General features: G+C 31.5%; 1 protein-coding gene across 1 annotated transcript in view; it reads left to right on the forward strand.

Moving 5' to 3' along the window:
* Positions 1-19636, forward strand: part of LOC149423124 (RYamide receptor-like) — a 105859-nt gene that overhangs the window by 38040 nt on the left and 48183 nt on the right. The window contains exons 3-4 of the mRNA XM_089633049.1: positions 9050-9118; positions 10647-10790. Coding sequence (XP_089489175.1) covers positions 9050-9118; positions 10647-10790 — 213 coding nt within the window. The remainder of the gene's footprint in view (positions 1-9049; positions 9119-10646; positions 10791-19636) is intronic.

The raw sequence follows: 19636 nt of genomic DNA on the forward strand, positions 1-19636 counted from the left end.
AGTTATTCCAAAAAGTAAAATATAAATTATTATGTAATTAAGTATACCGAAGGGGTATTCAGAGAGAATAGACGGCCAAATAACAAAATACTACTGTTTTACATTAGCTCCTCACAGGAGGACCTGAGAAAAATTATTCTCCTATGTCATCTTTGGGGATTCTATGTGGAGGGTCGTTTTAGGATAGGAAGGGGAGGAAGTTCTTGGAAGTAAAAGGTTGATGTTCTCTGTCCCTCTTCTATCTTACCTATAAATACACAGTAACTATCTAAATTCAAACCTATAAAACCATGGATTACTCACGGCTTAATAGTATCTGTACGACATAAGCAAGCTCTATACAAATTGACTAATCAACAACCAAATAATAAAAATTTACTCAATCATTTCAAAGCTTATAAAAACAAACTTTCTTATATAATAAAACATACAAAAGAAAGTTATTATACACATAAGTTGGATCAGGCTGAAAATGATAGTAAAAGAGTATGGACGGTGATAAATGAAATAATTGACAAAAAAAATACAGGAATAATGAAATCAGTGCTATTAATCATGATAACACGAAAACATGTTGTAAAGAAAACCCATCAAAAGCTGCATATATATTTAACACCTATTTTGCAAATGTAGGAAAAAATCTAGCCAATTTTATACATATTGACCCAAATATAACATCTCCAGACTGTAATATTGATACTGAAAAAAAATGGCAACATTTGAAATCACCTCAGAGGACGAAATAGTTTCTATTATAACTGATATGAAAGGAGGTTCTGCTCCAGGCTTTTATGCAATTACAGTTGATATTTTAAAAAAACATTAAAAAACTAATTTCTAAACCATTAATGCATATAATAAATACAAGTTTTCAAAGCGGAGTATTTCCAACAGTTTACAAACAAACTACCATTACTCCAATATTTAAATCAGGTAATCCAGAAGAAGTAAACAATTACCGACCCATATCAGTCATCTCAAATATAGCAAAAAATTTTGAAAAAATAGTTTAAAAAAAAAATGCGCCAATTTATAAAATGCAATGGTATAATTAATGAAAACCAGTTCGGTTTTATGGAAGGGAGAAGCACACAGGATGCAATTGCAAAATTGAGTAGCCTAGTATATAATTCTTTAGATAAATCATTAAAATGCCTTGGAATTTTCATAGATCTCAAAAAAGCATATGATAGCATATCACATGACAAACTTATAAGTAAATTAAGAAACATTGGATTAAATGGTACAGCTCTAGAGTGGGTAAAAAGTTACCTTTCCAAACGACCTCAAGTCGTAAAAATGTGTTTAGCTTGCCAAAAACGAGTCAATTCGGCATACCGCAAGGTACAGTTCTGGGTCCGTTACTGTTTATCATCTATGTTAATGACATATTCATACAAAAACTAAACGGGAAAATAATATCGTATGCTGATGATACTGTCATAATAATCGAAGGTACGGATTGGAATACTGTTAAAAACTTGGCAACTGCTGATATTAATATACTGAAAATTTGGTTAAAAATCTTCTCTCCTTAAACACAGAAAAAAACAAAATTTATCCCATTTTCAATCAATAAATTTAAATCAAAACCAGAGTTAAACATTATAATACACCAACGCACATGTGGCAGAACTAACTGCAATCAAACTTGTCCTATCCTTAGTCCAACATCAAAAATCAAATATCTTGGTGTATATATAGATCAATATTTTAAATGGAAAACACATATTTGTGAACTCGTCAAAAGGATTAGGAAATGTATTTATATATTTATAAGACTTAGAAATATTCTTAGACTAGAAAACCTAAAAAGAGTGTACTATGCGATTGTTCAATCTATATTACAATATGGTATTATTGGTTGGGGAGGAACATATAATAAAATTTTGAACCCATTTAAAGTAGTTCAAAGATTGGTAATCAAAGTAATTTTGAAAAAACCGTCAAAATTTTCTACCGAAATTCTTTTTACAATTTTCGAAGTACCTACAGTAGACAAAATGTATCAAAAATATTCAATACTTCAAATTTACAAAGAAATACAGTCAAATACTCATAACTTGCAATTCAATATATCAGCAAGATACCAGAAAACTATTAAAATCCCAAAATTTAACACTAAGCTGATTCAATATACCTATCTTTATCTAGGCATAATTTATTTTAATAACCTTCCATTAAATTTAAAAAATATCTAAAACATTCAGGAATTACACCTTAAATTAAAAAATTACCTTTAACTATTATCTAAGTCCAAAATACGTTCACTACTTACATCTAGAAGTAATATTGTTTAAATCTTGTGTTGTTTCTTAACAATTCATTTACCATACTCACATGTACATAATTGAACTAGAATTCCCTCACCAAACACAAGAGCATTGTCTCTTTATGGTGAGGAAAGGCTACTTTAAGTTCTATTGTTTTATATCTCGTTAATATCCTGTATTTATCTATGTAAAAAAAATATTTTCGTCAAATATTAAATAAAAAAATAAAAAACTCTGTTATTGATTTTAATATATTTTTATATAACCCTGATGATGTTTCAAGGTGAACCGAAACCGAAAGGTTTTTTATATTGAAAATACGTGCAATATAGTGGGATTAAAAAAAAAATATTCTAATTATTATAAAATATTTTATATATGTAAAAAAAATTAATTCTAGCAAAAAATATGTATTTTTTATTAACTAAATACAAAAAAAACTGGCAACACGACGGATTTAATTAATACAACTGATAAAATTTCATAAAATGCCTTCTAAAAAAAAAATTTTTTTCGTAAGAAGGGAGTTAGAATTGAAAACCCACTCTCAATAGGGACTGTAAAATAAAATTATAATTATAATACTATTCAGTTCAATGGCTTTCGGAGCAATATTCCATGGCATGGTTTTCGCATAAATCAATGGAAATTCGTGTCAAGTCACTTGTTAGGCGGATTATTTATCCAAACATTAAAAACGTTCCGTTTATTTTTCATGGAATGTGACGTCTTCGCGGTAATTAAAATATAGATTTCCTGGAAGAAAAATAAATGGATATTTATTTAAAGTATATTATAGAAACAAACAGTACAATGGTTACAGTCATTGAAACTATTTACAGATATTAAATACTTAGCAATACTTAGCAAGCAAACATACCCATGGTATGTTTGCTTGTAATAAACTTATTATATAAAAATTTAACCTGCGTATGTTTGTGCTCGCAAAACTCAAAAAGTAGTCGATCGATATCGCTGAAATTTTCAAAGTTTGTTCTTATTAGTGCCAGGAGTATTTAAATAGTGGTTTGAATTGTAGAAAAAGTCGTGGACGCCCGAGGAATACTTAATACTCTACTCTACTACATGGAATGTATTAAAGACGATGTTATGTAGTTTTTTAACGGTAACATTGTGGTATGCAAAAATGAATGATGAAAGAAGTCGGAAACGCCCGAGAAAGACATAAGCAATAGCGAATCATTGCGATGTCTACTGGTGTCTTATATGATAATGTGTTATATGCTATTAATTCTCATTACAATATTGATTAAAGTGAAGGTAGGTTAAATGAAAACTGAGGCGGTAATTCTTCCTCGTAGAATTAATATTGTTTTTTATTAAAGAAAAAAAGAACCTACGTAATATCTCTAAATATTATAAAACAAAGTTGCTATCCGCGTATGTCTGTGCGCTTAGTTCTTCTAAACAACCAAACGGATTTTGATAGGGTTTTCACTTTCATTTAGAGATTTTTTCCGGAAGGTTTATTTATATAATACATGCATATTATATTTAAAGAAACCAGGGAAAAATCTCCGCTGAGCAGCTAGTGTAATATAAAATATAATTTACAATAGATCTTTATACTACTCTTCCGTGGAAGCATTAGTTTGTGGTTAGAAGAGTATTATGTATGATGTATGTATACAACAAATGATTTATAATTTTTTTACGATTATTTTTAATTTTCGGTGAATTGGCACCGCGTCTGGGTAAATTATAACCTCCATCACGACACAAACAGCATTTTGGCAACATGGTTTCACAGTATTTTTATTAAAGTTTCGTATCAAAACCTAAATTAAACATCGGCAATAGATTATAATAACTGCTTCAAATTGTACTAGTCGTATTTAGTGACAGGAACTGAATAGCTAGGTCCCTTCCAACATTCAACTTTCCCATTTCCTTCCCTCTCTTTAGCACCAGATACGGTGACCCGACTCAATGACTTCAATGAACTTATAATTTTAAAAATAGGAACATGTAATTATAAAAACTCATATCAGACAAATTATTTTGTTTTAGTGATTAATAATTATAATAGCTATATTTGTAATGTGTACTTCTTTTTTAATTATTGATGACAATATTAGCGATTCCTAAACGAAAATTTGAATGCGGATGGACCAACTTTCCGGGGGATCAACTGACCGAGGGATCAACTATCCGAGGCATCAACTGTCGGGGGGGTCAACTGTTAAAGTATCAATTGTTATGGAATACACTTTAATTGGGAAAGCCATAGTTCACCTGGATTCGGGCAGTTAGGACACTTGTGCCGTTTTCACATAAAAGAATCTTCGTGCATTATCAAATTTATGAAAGAAATTAAAAAATATTAGCACTAAGATCATTGCCCATTAAAAAACTAATAGTAGACTATCGGAATTTACCAATCGAATGAAAACGGTTAGCAAACTTTAAAAATCATTATTCAGATTAAGATCTGTCAAAAAATGAACAAAAGAAATACACATTACAAATATAGATTCATAAATATCAATTATCAATATTTGTCTGAAACGAATTTTAATAATGGCCAGTTACAATTATTTAAATTAACTGTACATTGAACTTGAATAATGTATAATAACATTACACAGGGATATGCATGAATATTTCACGTCACGCAGGCATGCACCGACAGCCGAAATTAATATGATTAATATTTAATGTTTAATTTGAACACAGAACTTGGTGCCACGTGTAAGAAGCACTCGTAGCGCATTCGCCACACTTGACACTTGAAAGATAAATAGAATTATATCTAATATGACATTAGTACTTAGATGCTGTGAACGTTCGTTTGACTATCTTGCACAAAGTGGGTATTCCGTGAATATCTATTCCCCCAACTAAACCAATATCGTGTTACATTAGAGGAAGTTCATGTACGTTTGTCAAACACTGGGAAAATTAATCATTTTCAACTTGTGCTGTATCCAAGTTAGATAGCCAATTTGCACGTAACCCAAGATAAAATTGTTGAAAAGCTTAATTAAGCCTTAATGATTTTTTTTTTTCTATTTTAGCAATCCAAAATTTTATGATAGTTTTTAGGTAGTAGGTCGCTATCAAAATCACTCAGTTCGTAATCTGATGAAGCCAAATGACAGAATCATATTTAGCGCAGAATTCACACACAGATTTGCTCGGACATTCGGACATTCGAGCGACGTGTATCTCATACAGTGATGTATGAGATATACACTCTATTGTGAAATTTTTTTAAAGATTTTACCTACAAACGTGTACCCTACTTTCAACACTAATTTGTGTGGAGAGGAGTCCAGAGAACTACAAGGAATTAAGAAGTTTGGTAGGAAAATGAACAGCCTCTTCAAGATCGATCAAAGTATCTACAGAGTGGTATGCTTGCGTCTGTGCATCAATCGTCGAGATAATCAAGTAAGTAGGTGGCAGAATTGCTCTCTCCTCGAACTAAGGTATAGTCTTACAATTATTGTTATTAAAAAACATTATCGACCAATTCTCGAAGGTCATTTATAAAAACACAAAGGTTTTCATTTTCGGGATAAATTCTTACATTGTCTTGTGCAGCTGTATAATTACGATGACATACTTCTATGTGGAAACCAGTTCCCTCTGGCGCGCCACAGGGATCAATCCTGGGTCCGCTGTTATTTATACTTTTTACTAATATCATTCTAAATGTTTCATGCATTTTTTGTTCCTCTTGTATGCTGGTGATAAGTCAAGTTTGAAGCATTTCGCAAAGAAAACAAAATTCACTTGAGTAAATACAACAAAGTAACAAATAAGCTTTACTAAAAATAACAACGCTGTTATACACAATTATTATATTGGAAACTATTCACTCGAACGCGTGTACTTTATAAGAGTCTTAGGCGTACTTTTTGATTCGAAACTTCATTTGGATGCGCACATTGAGATTATTGTGAATAAAGGCAGGCTAGACTTTATTATCAGAAACTTTCGGAAAAATTTCGAAATCCTGAAACCTACCTTCTCCTTTACTATTCGCTGGGACGTTCTCAACTTGAATATTGCTCCTCCATATAGACGCCACTTTACGGTATTTATAAAGAAAATATTTAAATTATTCAAAAGAAATTTCTGAAGTTCTTTAATTTCGAAATGAGGGCATCTAAACGGGGATACATAAACATGCTATTGAATATGTCTCCATTCTCTCTAACCGGCAAACATACCTTGATCTCATGATCCTCTATAAAGTCTGCAATAACGTTTTCGACTATCCTGATTTACTCAAGCCAATAAACTTTAAAATACCACCCAGAACAACTAGGTTTAACGACTTATTCCACATAAGCCGGTCGCGTACAAATGTTGGTGTCAGTGATCCATTCAGAATAATGTGTGCATTATTTAATCAAAATCAAAACCTGAAAGATTCCGACATATTTTTTTGATATATGCATTTTCTTTAGTAGAAAATTAAAAGCCGTTTTCCTACAAAAACAACAACCTTGACATACTTCCTTGATAAATTATGTATTTTCTCACTTTCCTGTTTAATAACATTCTCGAATCAATTGACTTATAAAAGATATTGTACACTTTCTAGTATTTTTAATTAACAATTGTGAATATAACTTACTTAGTAATATTACATTTTTAAAGGCTTATTATTATTATTTTTAAAGACTGCCATGTTAATCTGCGAGAATTAGTTAGGATGCGGACGAATTCTGAAATTAATGTTTTTTACTTTCATGTTTATTTATATTACTGTCTGTATCTGTGTTTTCTCCAATAATTTTTTTTTTAAACTTACGTTTTTGCTCCACTAATCTGATCAAGTTGAGAAACATAATTGCATAAATACAATTAAAGGATACTGTAAGCTGTCATAAGATCTGTGTAACTCTGATATTTTTGCAAATTGTCGTCACGGCTGCGCAACACAATATATTTTTATCAAATTGTTGTGCAGATATTACAACTAATACTTCACTTGTGGATGAGGCATTATAACGGCTTCTGTGTTCTCCAACAGGCACTTTATTTGCATGGATTACGACATTGAAGTCGGATGTGCCTGCTGGAACACTCTTAATAGTAGTTTTTAAAGACTGTATGTAGTTGTTATGGGAATGCAACATATCTTGTAGAGATCAAACCAAATCAATATCAATTAGTTCTTTGACATTGATACACCGCGTTAATTCTTGTGTTTCTAGATCTGAGATAAAATTGATTAGTTCATTTGAAATGCGTTGTTATATCGGCATACATTGCGAATAAATTGTTTAGATTTTGGGTGATCACACTTCAGAAGAGATTGTAATGGTTCGGGTAATATCCTCTAATGTTACTTTCCCTGTAAGCAACACATACCTTTGTATTCATCCTTCCATTTCTTCAGCAGAGCAATGTTCACAGACGCCCCACATTATACCTATTGAAACACGCCTGCATTTGTACGTTTGGCCGACCGTTTTGTTGCAAGCGATTTTTCAAATTACGATATCTTCTAAGATATTAAAACAATTTTTGATCTATATAAATAAACATGTAAATAATATGAGTTATTGGATAGTAATTAAACCTATATCGGTCAAAGAAACTAAAAAGACCTTATTTTTGTTGCGCGTAACTTTAAATCTATGGTATCTTTAAAGATATTCAATTTAATGATGTGCAATTTTGATCTACAACCATTGCCCAGCGTAACTTACATATTTAATTAGAAAAGGATTAATATTATAGTGGTCAAAATAGCTCCGCTATTATTACTGTGGATAATCCTTTGGAAGTAGACATAGTAAAATACCATTGCATTTTTACGATATACAACTCCATAGTACATTATTTTGATGTACCTCATAAGATTTAAGCGCCTGAAAAAAAATGTAATACTTGATTACAAAACATCGACTTTTCTCTACTTTCTATATATATATAAATTACATGTATTATTTACATAAACCTCTTAATCTAGAAATTTTATAAATGATAGTATAAACCTTATCAAAATCCGTTGCGTAGTTTAGAAGAACATAGGGCACCAACAGACAGATACAAATAGCGACTTTATTTTATACTACTTAGAGATGTAATGGATTTTTTTATTATAAATTAATTTATTCACTATGTTACTTATCTACAAATTTCAATATTGTTGAAATGTTTTCATAACCTAAGCTTTTTAAAACTAATTCATTAAAAATTTAATGTAATGTCCAAAGTAGGTAGGTACTTAATTTTTTCATAATTTTAATACTTGTTGATTCTTGCCAGAATTTCTCACAATTATAATAAATCAGCATTATTATAGAAGAATTCATAAAAAATCATAAAGCCTCTTATGATGAAAATACCCAAGTCCAGTCTTCCCTTGATAAAAAAAGAATTACCCATTAATAATGGTAAAACGAGGTCTTTAGAAATTACAAAGCTGGCGACTTATAAGGGAAAATTATAAAAAAAAAATTATATTCCTTTGGTAAAATGAAAGGGCAAACCGAAAAATTGTATTGCTGGATTTTTAATTTATTTTAGTGAGATATTGTAATTCCATCTTTTTTATCAAAGTCAGGTTTATCCGGCTTCCTACATTAATAGAAAAAAAAATCCTGATTTTCGGTAAAAACATGTTTACTCTTTCCTCCGTAACACTATATTTTAGGAAATGAAACCATAGAACATATTGAATTATTACCACAAAAAATACTGCTTTTGTGCGTGCTCATAATCATTTAAATATTTTGTTCTAATCAATTTTGAACAATATTAATATCAATTTATGTATTTCCTTTCCGCAGATGGTGAAAATGATGGTGGTTGTCGTAGTTGTGTTCACTATGTGCTGGCTTCCGTACAATACTTTGGTGGTAAGTGGATTTATTTACAAAATAACGACTCCCAAAAAGTAGTCCTCTTCAGTGTTCTCATTTTTCACTTGGCAGAATAAAACCGAATTCACCTTAACTTCTCTCTAATATCAATTAAATCCCTCATACTTATTCAGAATATACACATTAAAATCACCGGGGAAACAAGGAATGTCAGTTGAAATCTTAAAATGAAGTAACAATAACATCTAGAGGCATTATTGTGTACTTTTCATCATCATCTGACGCTGTGAAAAACTATGGCGGTTTATTTAGTTATTTGTGGTAGGCAAGAATCAAAAACAAAAATAGTTTTCTATTTCCTGTGAAAAACATTGACAATGAATGTATGAGACAAAATACAGACCTTTAAGCATTCAAATCTGGTTTTTCTTTTCATGTTTTGTTTAACTTCTGTGGTCTTCATATATTATGTAAAGAAAGGTTTTGATAGCTCATCTCTGGAATCTTTTCTAACGAAGGTATCAATTTCAAATCAATTTTACTACTGATATATTACTGGTATATTAAAAATATTAACTGTTTTTTAACGATTTCATATTGCTATTTTCTGTTATAGAAGTATTAGTTACTTTGTAATACGTTTATCCTTCTTACTAAATGTGTGTCAATCAAAAATATCATGACACTGGACATTTGGACATACAGATTTGACATGTCTGTTAACTAATGTGATACTTGCCAAAGTTGGTAAATTAATAAAAAATAATATTAAAAATTGAAGATCGTTTTAACAAAGAGAAATATTTAAACACAAATAACTGTTTACATCACTTTAATATATATAACCTCTACATGTTTCATAAACAAATTTCACCTCATCAGGAGCAAGCATATACTAAAAGTGATGTAAACAAAGTTATTTGTGTTTTAATATAATAAATAATGACATCACAAAGTTATAAGCTCAGAAATAATATTTACTTCAAACATTGATGAACTACAGCTCTATGACTCCAAACGGTTTTTTATTCTTATTCTGCGTGAAGGTATTGTCGATTTTAGGTGTCCTATAAATGGCTAATTTAGATTTTCAAAAATCTAATCATTAACTTGCGCCAAGTAAAATAACAAAGGAGAAACAACTAGGAAGTATAAATGAAATTTAAAACAGCCTTTATTATCTTATTTCAATTTACCTGAGTAGGCCCCCAGTTACATAAAAAACCAACTTTATTTCGACTACCTACCAAAATTTTTACCTAGTTATTACTAAGGTATACATTTTGTGTATGTACGTATTAATGATATGTATTGTGTTTCAACTCTCTTTATAGGAGTGCGTGAAATTTTTTGAAATATTTTATAAATTTCTCTTTTTTTAGAAATGGCAGTTTTTGACTTAACGAAAGAAGCTTTTCACAATTGAATAAAGTTTCCTTATTATTGATCATTTCCAACAGTTAATTGAATATTTATTTAAATTTTATCATAAAATTTTGACCCGGAGTTATAATTCAAGTCAGGTGTTTGATTGCCTGCACCAATTGATGTATTTTTTATCCAGGTAATGCTGGACGAATCCTGGGAGCGCTGGTCTCCGCTGCCCTACGTATGGTTCGCCTTCCACTGGCTGGCCATGTCACACTCTTGCTATAACCCCATCATCTACTGCTATATGAACGCCAGGTTCAGAGCTGGATTCCTACAAGTAAGTTATGTTTTGAAAATTAATACCTTATATATCTGTACTTTATTTTACTCTACATAATCAAAATCTGTTCTGTCTATTCTCTTTCTTTGTCTTCATTATTATTTTCTAAAACTTTTAATTGTATATGATTTCCTCGTATTCAGCCGTGAATGAATGTAAACTTGCATGACCGTCATACAAACGAGGTGATTCGGAAAGAATGGAAGGCTGATGTAAGCATAATGGTTGAGATTACGAAAGGGACGCTTGGATGGTTTCGGCATTTAGAACGAATGAACAAAGTGTAAGGTGAATATATGAGGCGGAAATTGATGGTAGAAGAACTCGGAATCGAGGAAGTCATGGAATTGAATACCTATTTGAGTCGGGTCATGTCAAGAGTCATAATAAGAGAGTATGTATAAAACGATATATGAATGTGAATGAATCAAAGAGTATGTAGCGAGACAGAGTTTTGTGGCGTTATAACCTCTCTGCTTACCCTTATCATAAAGATAGTTAGTTAATTAGTCAAGTGTAGGAAAATTTTGCTAGGATATCAAAGTTCCTGAAGTGGTTTTAATGTCCTACGCACATCACTTGAGTCGGGAAGGTGCGTGTTCAATTTGAAACATTACACCTTCCACAACTCAGTGGTCTACGCACATCACTTGAGACGGGAAGTTGCGTGTTCAATTTGAAACATTACAGCTTCCATAACTCAGTGGTCTACGCACATCACTTGAGTCGGGAAGTTGCGTGTTCAATTTGAAACATTACAGCTTCCACAACTCAGTGGTCTACGCACATCACTTGAGTCGGGAAGTTGCGTGTTCAATTTGAAACATTACAGCTTCCACAACTGAGTGGTCAACGCAGATCACTTGAGTCGGGAAGTTGCGTGTTCAATTTGAAACATTACAGCTTCCACAACTGAGTGGTCAATGCAGATCACTTGAGTCGGGAAGTTGCGTGTTCAATTTGAAACATTACAGCTTCCACAACTCAGTGGTCTACGCACATCACTTGAGACGGAAAGTTGCGTGTTCAATTTGAAATATACAGCTTTCACAACTCAGTGGTCTACGCACATCACTTGAGTCGGGAAGTTGCGTGTTCAATTTGAAACATTACAGCTTCCACAACTCAGTGGTCTACGCACATCACTTGAGACGGGAAGTTGCGTGTTCTATTTGAAATATTACAGCTTCCACAACTCAGTGGTCTACGCACATCACTTGAGACGGGAAGTTGCGTGTTCAATTTGAAATATACAGCTTCCACAACTCAGTGGTCTACGCACATCACTTGAGTCGGGAAGTTGCGTGTTCAATTTGAAACATTACAGCTTCCACAACTCAGTGGTCTACGCACATCACTTGAGACGGGAAGTTGCGTGTTATATTTGAAATATTACAGCTTCCACAACTCAGTGGTCTACGCACATCACTTGAGACGGGAAGTTGCGTGTTCAATTTGAAATATACAGCTTCCACAACTCAGTGGTCTACGCACATCACTTGAGTCGGGAAGTTGCGTGTTCAATTTGAAACATTACAGCTTCCACAACTCAGTGGTCTACGCACATCACTTGAGTCGGGAAGTTGCGTGTTCAATTTGAAACATTACAGCTTCCACAACTCAGTGGTCTACGCACATCACTTGAGTCGGGAAGTTGCGTGTTCAATTTGAAACATTACAGCTTCCACAACTCAGTGGTCTACGCACATCACTTGAGTCGGGAAGTTGCGTGTTCAATTTGAAACATTACAGCTTCCACAACTCAGTGGTCTACGCACATCACTTGAGTCGGGAAGTTGCGTGTTCAATTTTAAAATGTATTCCAATTTGTTGGTTATTTATTAACATCGGTTCTACCAGCTCATTGTATTATGGTAATTGTTAAGATTGATGGACTAGTAAAATTATCTTAATGGTTTTTGCACAGACTAACAATATCTCAATCTGTTTTCTTGAATTTTTTATTTTATTTTATTATTTTAGTAAGCCTTTATATGATTCATTATTATTTAAGCTCTGTCAACCACTTACTAGAGCATATGCTCGTATCATCATTGTTAACGATTATTATTAATAGTTTCCGTTATTTGCTCTTGGCTAAAGGTGTCCTTGTTTATGAATTACCAGCGGCCTTTTCCCCGGCGTTGCTGGGGGTTATCCTTAGGAGATAGAAATATTGCAGACTTTTTGCAGGCCTGTTCAAGATATACAATTCCGTAATGCGTTGTTTTGACTTATCTTATAAGGTTTAGCCAGCGTTAGTAATGTAAGCGCCCGAAAATATACTTTTACGACTTAATTACAAAACATCGACTTTTCGCTACTTTTTATAAATATAATTTTCATGGATTGTATATATATAAAAAATTCTAAAGGATAGTGTAAACCCTATTAAAATCCGTTGGGTAGTTTAGAAGAAATAAGCGCACAAACATATAACCGATATCCGCGGTAACCGATTGCCTATGGTTTTTCCGTTATTTGATATTTTTTTTATTTTATCCCATAAATGTATTAGGAATTCAAAGAAATATTCTGAACAGATTGAAAACTGTTATTTTGTCTACTAATATTTTATTTTTTTATTTTATCCTCCTTCTGTGATAACAACATTTTATGCGTCCAACGACTTTATTCGGCAATCCGAAATATTCAACTTATTTTAAAATGACTGATGATATTTTTTTTTGTATTTTACTCATACACTATCTTCATGTTATGTTAACTTTTCTTTCCATTAGATTCGTCACAGTTACAATTACTGTCATAACAAAATAATGAAATACCTATATTAACCGAATTATTTATTTAATGCATAATTATGACAAATTACAACCGACTAAACTGGAGATACTTTAAAACAAATACATTTATTTTAGCCCTACTCTAACTAACGATCTACACACCATAAATAACTACCTAGCTACTTAAACATACAGATTACTTTATCTAAAAAACTTACGACAATATTAGTTCTTAAGTGTTACATGGTACTTTTTATAACAAATAACGACTAATTACTTGGCAAATAAATGTTAATACTTTAAGTGTCAAATTTTAATGAAAAATTTTAATTTAATATACCGGGTTGACAGAAATCTGAATACCAGTTCCAGACCTAAAGGTGGAGGGGTCCCGATTGCGGTCAACAAAAACTGTCTTCGAAACTACTTAAAACTAAGCATTGTAATAGAAAGCGAGTAAACGTTATGTTAAATATAATAATCAATTTATTTATTTTATCATTGAAGACAATATTAGCGACTCTCAAACGAAAATTTTAAATAATAAATCAGATAAACATTCGGTCGCATTTAGGAACAGATTTACCGAATATTTTTCTAATTTTCTTGTTTCAAAATTTTGTTTGAGAATCGCTAATATTGCCTTAAATGATTCAATATTACAATTTGAGATTTTACTCATAATTTATTCCAAAATATAATTACAATATATTTATGTTTTGATCATATGTACAATCTACACTGTACTTTAAATAAACTGATTTTAAATCAATGTTACTGTAATTCCTGAACTGTATCTTATTTTTATAATATTTTTTTTAATTTGTCTTATATATTTTTCTGCGAGATTTGGGAAAAATTTTTGCATACATCTAAATAAATATTCAATGCAAACAAACAAAACAAATAACTGACATAATATTATACAAGGGAGATCTTGGGTATATCAATATTTCAATATATAACTATATCCTTCTTTGATCACGTTTGAAATTATAATAATCGCTTATTTTAATGACTTATCTTGAATTAAGATGATTCAAAAGTTTTTGCCAGAATTTTATCATCTCTTGTAATCCATTTATCAATTTTATACAATCAAAGCAAATAAGATGTTTCACTTTAGAGCTAAATGTCCTTTCATAATATATTGTATTACATTATTACCAAATTATATTGATTTCATTATTACTTAAAAGATGTACCTTTGTTGTTGTAAAATGGGTAACTTCAAAAAAAATAGATTGCTCATGTTAATCAAGGTATTATAGTAGTATAAATGGGAAAAATCCGAATCTGTTGCATGATTAAATTATATTTGGAGTTCTAAAAAAATATGAATTGCTTGGTAAAAAATATTAGTATGTATCGATTAAGTTGAAAGTTTTTGTTGTCCTCTACATTTTGTTTCTCTCTATCTTTATTTTTCTTAGTAAAATATCATAATGCAAATGCTTTGCCACGTGGCGTTCTGAAAGGCTCGCATTAAGGGTCAATTCTGTTCATGTTAAAATAAGTTAACACTGTAAACTATAAAGATAATTAATTATTCAAGGGAATACAAACTGTCAGCTATACTCAAAGAGAGTGTTTATTTGATTGTGTCAAGAAAGCAAATTTCTACTGAATATATGCAAATTTTAACATTTATGAAATGAGCACTTTTTAACATCCCATTATTCATACGAGCGCAATTGTAATGATTTTAGGTATCGCAATAAATTTAATTTAAACAAGCATAGTTAAATCTAATATGTTTATAAAGCTTTGATATTGTTACATTTAATATTTTTTTTAAATATTTAAATGCGATAATATTTACCGCACCTAAAATTCATGTAAGTACCACATTCTAAAATTATATATTCGTATTGAATATAGAATACGTGGATGTTAGAAAGGAATTCATCGATTACTAATCCCTAGTGTTCTATTTTATTTTATCCGATCGAAGAATAATAATCTCTGATTTTGTTTTATTTAAATAATATTTTATTTTTTGATACCCAAATGACTGTTATTAAATTTTGTCCCATAATCAAGAACAATACAATTTTGATAACTCTATTGTTGTATTAAGACATTACAGTTACATCTTAATTTATTTATTTAAGAAAGCCCATATGGGCCTTAACATAATGAAGATTTCTTAAAAATATATGCTTTGATATTTTCTTCGTACATGTACATGTCGAATTTCATATACATTCATAGAACTGCTTCGAGATTGTTTTATATAAGTAACTACCATTGAATGTATAAAATATGTTTGCTTTTCTATTTTATCTTTTGTACCTTTCCTTAATCGCAAATTTTCAACAATTGCATGAAAACCTACTGATATAAAATATTGATAATTTATTACAAATCTGGTCAAATTATTTGTACTCCTGTTATAAACGGGACTGCAAGCTTTTAACGAATGAATTCACAGATTTCCTAACAAACTATCAGTAAAACACGAATGTGTCATGAGGATGTCGGAAAATGTTTTCATAAAAATTGTAATATTTTCGTATTTCATCAATATATTAATTCAATTTTGTAATATTTGATAATATATCATTTATCAATGTAACCTGCTTTTTTAGGAAAATACTTCATTTTATGTACCAAGGTTAAGTTTATATTCGTACATTTTGTTTACTGATCAAAATTGCCATGTGTTTTTAACAGAACATTTTAGCATGGAATCCCAATACGATGCATCTAAGTAAATAAATAAATAAAAGCGTTGATGTTTTTTGATGATAGCACATTTACGAACTCCACACTTTTTCGAATTCTTTTCTCATAATGTGTCTAAGTAAAATTAAAATAAATTGATGACAACCATATTTCATTTTGCATTACGTAAAAAATTTGAAGCATTTATTTCAACAAATTGTGCCGAACCCTCATGAACGCCCATAAATTATATTTTTTTATAAGGTAAGTTTTTTCAACTTGTTCTAAGTGGTTATGAAAGCTTTTGCTACACAGGAAAAAATAATACAAACGAAAAGCTAATGGAAAGCAGCATGAAATAAGCGTTTGGAAAAAGATACTTAGGATTATTAATATTCTGGCTTTAAGCTCTGTAGAAAGAAAATTAAAATAAAAACTAATTTAAAAAAAAAACCTTTTGGAAGCTTCCTTTTGATTAAACGTAGTTGAGCCAAGGTCTGATAATTTTTAAATAAATCTTTTTGAATTTAACTTTTGTTTTCGGGATTGAATGGATATAAATCTTGGAATCGGAAACCAACTTCCCAACATTCCAACCTCGTAGTCGATGACAATGCATTCCATGAACTTTTAGTGGCAATCATGTACATACGCGCGGAAATACAGTAAATCTCTGAAATTGTACGACATTACAGCAGTTACTAGACGAAATAAATGTCATTCCTATCCGATTGGAATTTGGCTAGGTTGTTAGCGCGGTTCCCCGGTTGGTCCCTGGGAAGGAAGGTACAATCCTCAGTCAAAAAAAAAATAATGTTTTAAACGAATTCTTAATATAGATGCATTATAGCAAAAATATTTAGTTTTGCACGGTTGATTTTTTAACGCGTATTTTTAAAGCAATTTTGGTTTTTTTGAGAATTATAGTATAATATGATAGAATTATAACATAGTATAATAGAATTTTAACACAATCTATTAGAATTATAACATAATATAATAGAATTATAACATAATGTATTAGAATTATAACATAATATAATATAATTATAATATAATATAATAGAATTATAATATAATGTAACAGATTTATAATTTAATATAATAGAATTATAATATCATATAATACCCCTTACAAAAATGTTTTACTATAAAATGGTTACTAATTAGTTTCAATGAAAAGATTCGGTTCCACGAAAATGTAAAGTGCAAAGTGAAAACTGTCTGAAACCTTGTTGGGTTGTCACAATTTACAGGGTCTTTCCGATTTTAAATAATGTGGTGCTTTTATCTATGCTTGAAGTCAAAACCATTGAAATAAGCCATTATATTAAACCATCAATATATTTCTCTCTAGCTTTTTATCTGGCAGATCACAATGCGTTAAAATCAAAACAACAAAGAGTCATAATCTACCAATTAGTTACGGTGTCCCACAAGGCAGTTTTTTAGGTCCAACCTTCTTCTTGATATATATTAATGAGTTATTTAACCTAGATATCGATGCCACTATTGTCAGTTTTGCCGATGACACAGTCCTACTATTCCAATCGACAGACTGGATTACCGAATAAAGCGGAGGAAGGAATTCAATGGTAAAACAGTGGCTCGACTCTAATTCACTAATTCTGAATGTACCTATAACAAAATACTTTCTGTTTAGTCTCACCCAATATCTCAAATCCAAACTTAACTCTCAAAATACACGTTTGCAAAAATACTCCCCTTGACAGGAAATTTGACTGTCCATGCCTAGAACAAGCAATCAATATCAAATATCTAGGACTAACCTTTGACACACACCTGGATAGGAAACAACATATATATAACATTACAAACAAAATTCGTAAATCTATTTACTTTTTCAAACAGACAGGTAATTTTCTTGACCTTGTTACGTAATACAAGTCACCCTATAAAAAGGATGCACACTAGCCTCACTTTCCCCTCGCAGCTAGTCGCGGCGTGTTCAACACAGCACCACGTGATCGGCACGGACCACCCAGGGTGCTCGCAGCTCAACACGGGCCGACCCTCGCCGTGCTTCCGCAGTCCAGAACCGACCTTGGTCATAGCAGCATTGTCGCTCGCGAAGGCAAAAACTACTCGCGAACATGACTTGCATAATTACGCGATAACGGACGCGATCTCGTTCCAGTTTCCTAACTAGATGCATTTCGCTATCAATTTCCAATCATGATTATTATCTCGGCTCGAACTAAACTCAATGGAGTCCCGTTTCCGTGTAAAATCCCGAGTGCATATCATCACCTCAACAGTCCCGTGGCCTCTGAGCGCGGGAAGACCTGGTCAACATGATGTACCATACCACATCTCAAGGCGAATCGTAAGCTTTCAACCTATCCCCTTTCTTGTGTTCAATTCTTGTAACTTCATGTAGAATCCACGCTTCCTCCGGTCGTCGTCAATTTAGAGAAGAGAGTAGAGAGATCTATGTCAACCCTGTAATTTCTCGAGATGATTAATATACCTTGTGCCTTTCTACTCTTGTGTAATTATTGTGTGTTAACCTGTCCGACCTCCTAACCGATGGACGAGCTGATGATTAAAGGAACTGCCTACCCCTGATAGCACACGAGTTTCATCTGCCTACCTTTTTATCTGAGCTTAGCCAACTAATTACCTGGTTCGATTCCGGATACCATATCTTAGCAACCTCAAACTTTTAAAATCAGTGTATTTCTCACTATACCAATCACACATAGAATTTTAACTTGGGGTAATACTTCTTCTTGTGCCCTCGACCCCATTATTAAAGCGCAAAAATTAATCATAAAAATAATTCTCAAACTTCCTCTTTGTACCAGCACTGATACTATCTTCAATGTCATCAACGTTATGGACATAAAACAGCTCTTTTTAAGATCCATCTTGATTAATTTACACCAAAACAGCAAAACACTATACAAACCAACTCAAACGATACATAATACCCGAGCCAAAAACAAAGAACTTCTCCAAACTCCTTTTGCTAGGAAGAAACACCAACAAGAACCACCATTAGACCCAAGACATTTTAAATACATAGCTTGCAAACTATACAATACACTACCAGCCACTATTAGACAGAGTCAATGACTAAATTCAACCATGAAATAAAGAAATGGATAACTAGTATTGGGCGTCCTACTATCGCGAACATCTGTAAACCAAAATACACGTAAACAATAACAACAATTCACATACAAAATAAAATAATAGAATCAATAATTTTATAAAAGCTCCTTTGTAAGTATTTACTCCAACTAGATGCATTTATTTTCCGTATACATTTATAATACTGTCGTCCCTTTACCTATACGTTCTATTATCTCTCTATTGTCTCTATGGTTTAAAGTGTGTACAACTTTGTAATTTGTATTTTGATTTAGTAATACATGTAAATATTCTTTAAGTATCTGAATACAATAC

This window comes from Hesperophylax consimilis, chromosome 6, assembly GCF_061612785.1.
Source record: "Hesperophylax consimilis isolate HC1 chromosome 6, BYU_Hcon_1.0, whole genome shotgun sequence".
Classification (NCBI taxonomy): Eukaryota; Metazoa; Arthropoda; class Insecta; order Trichoptera; family Limnephilidae; genus Hesperophylax; species Hesperophylax consimilis.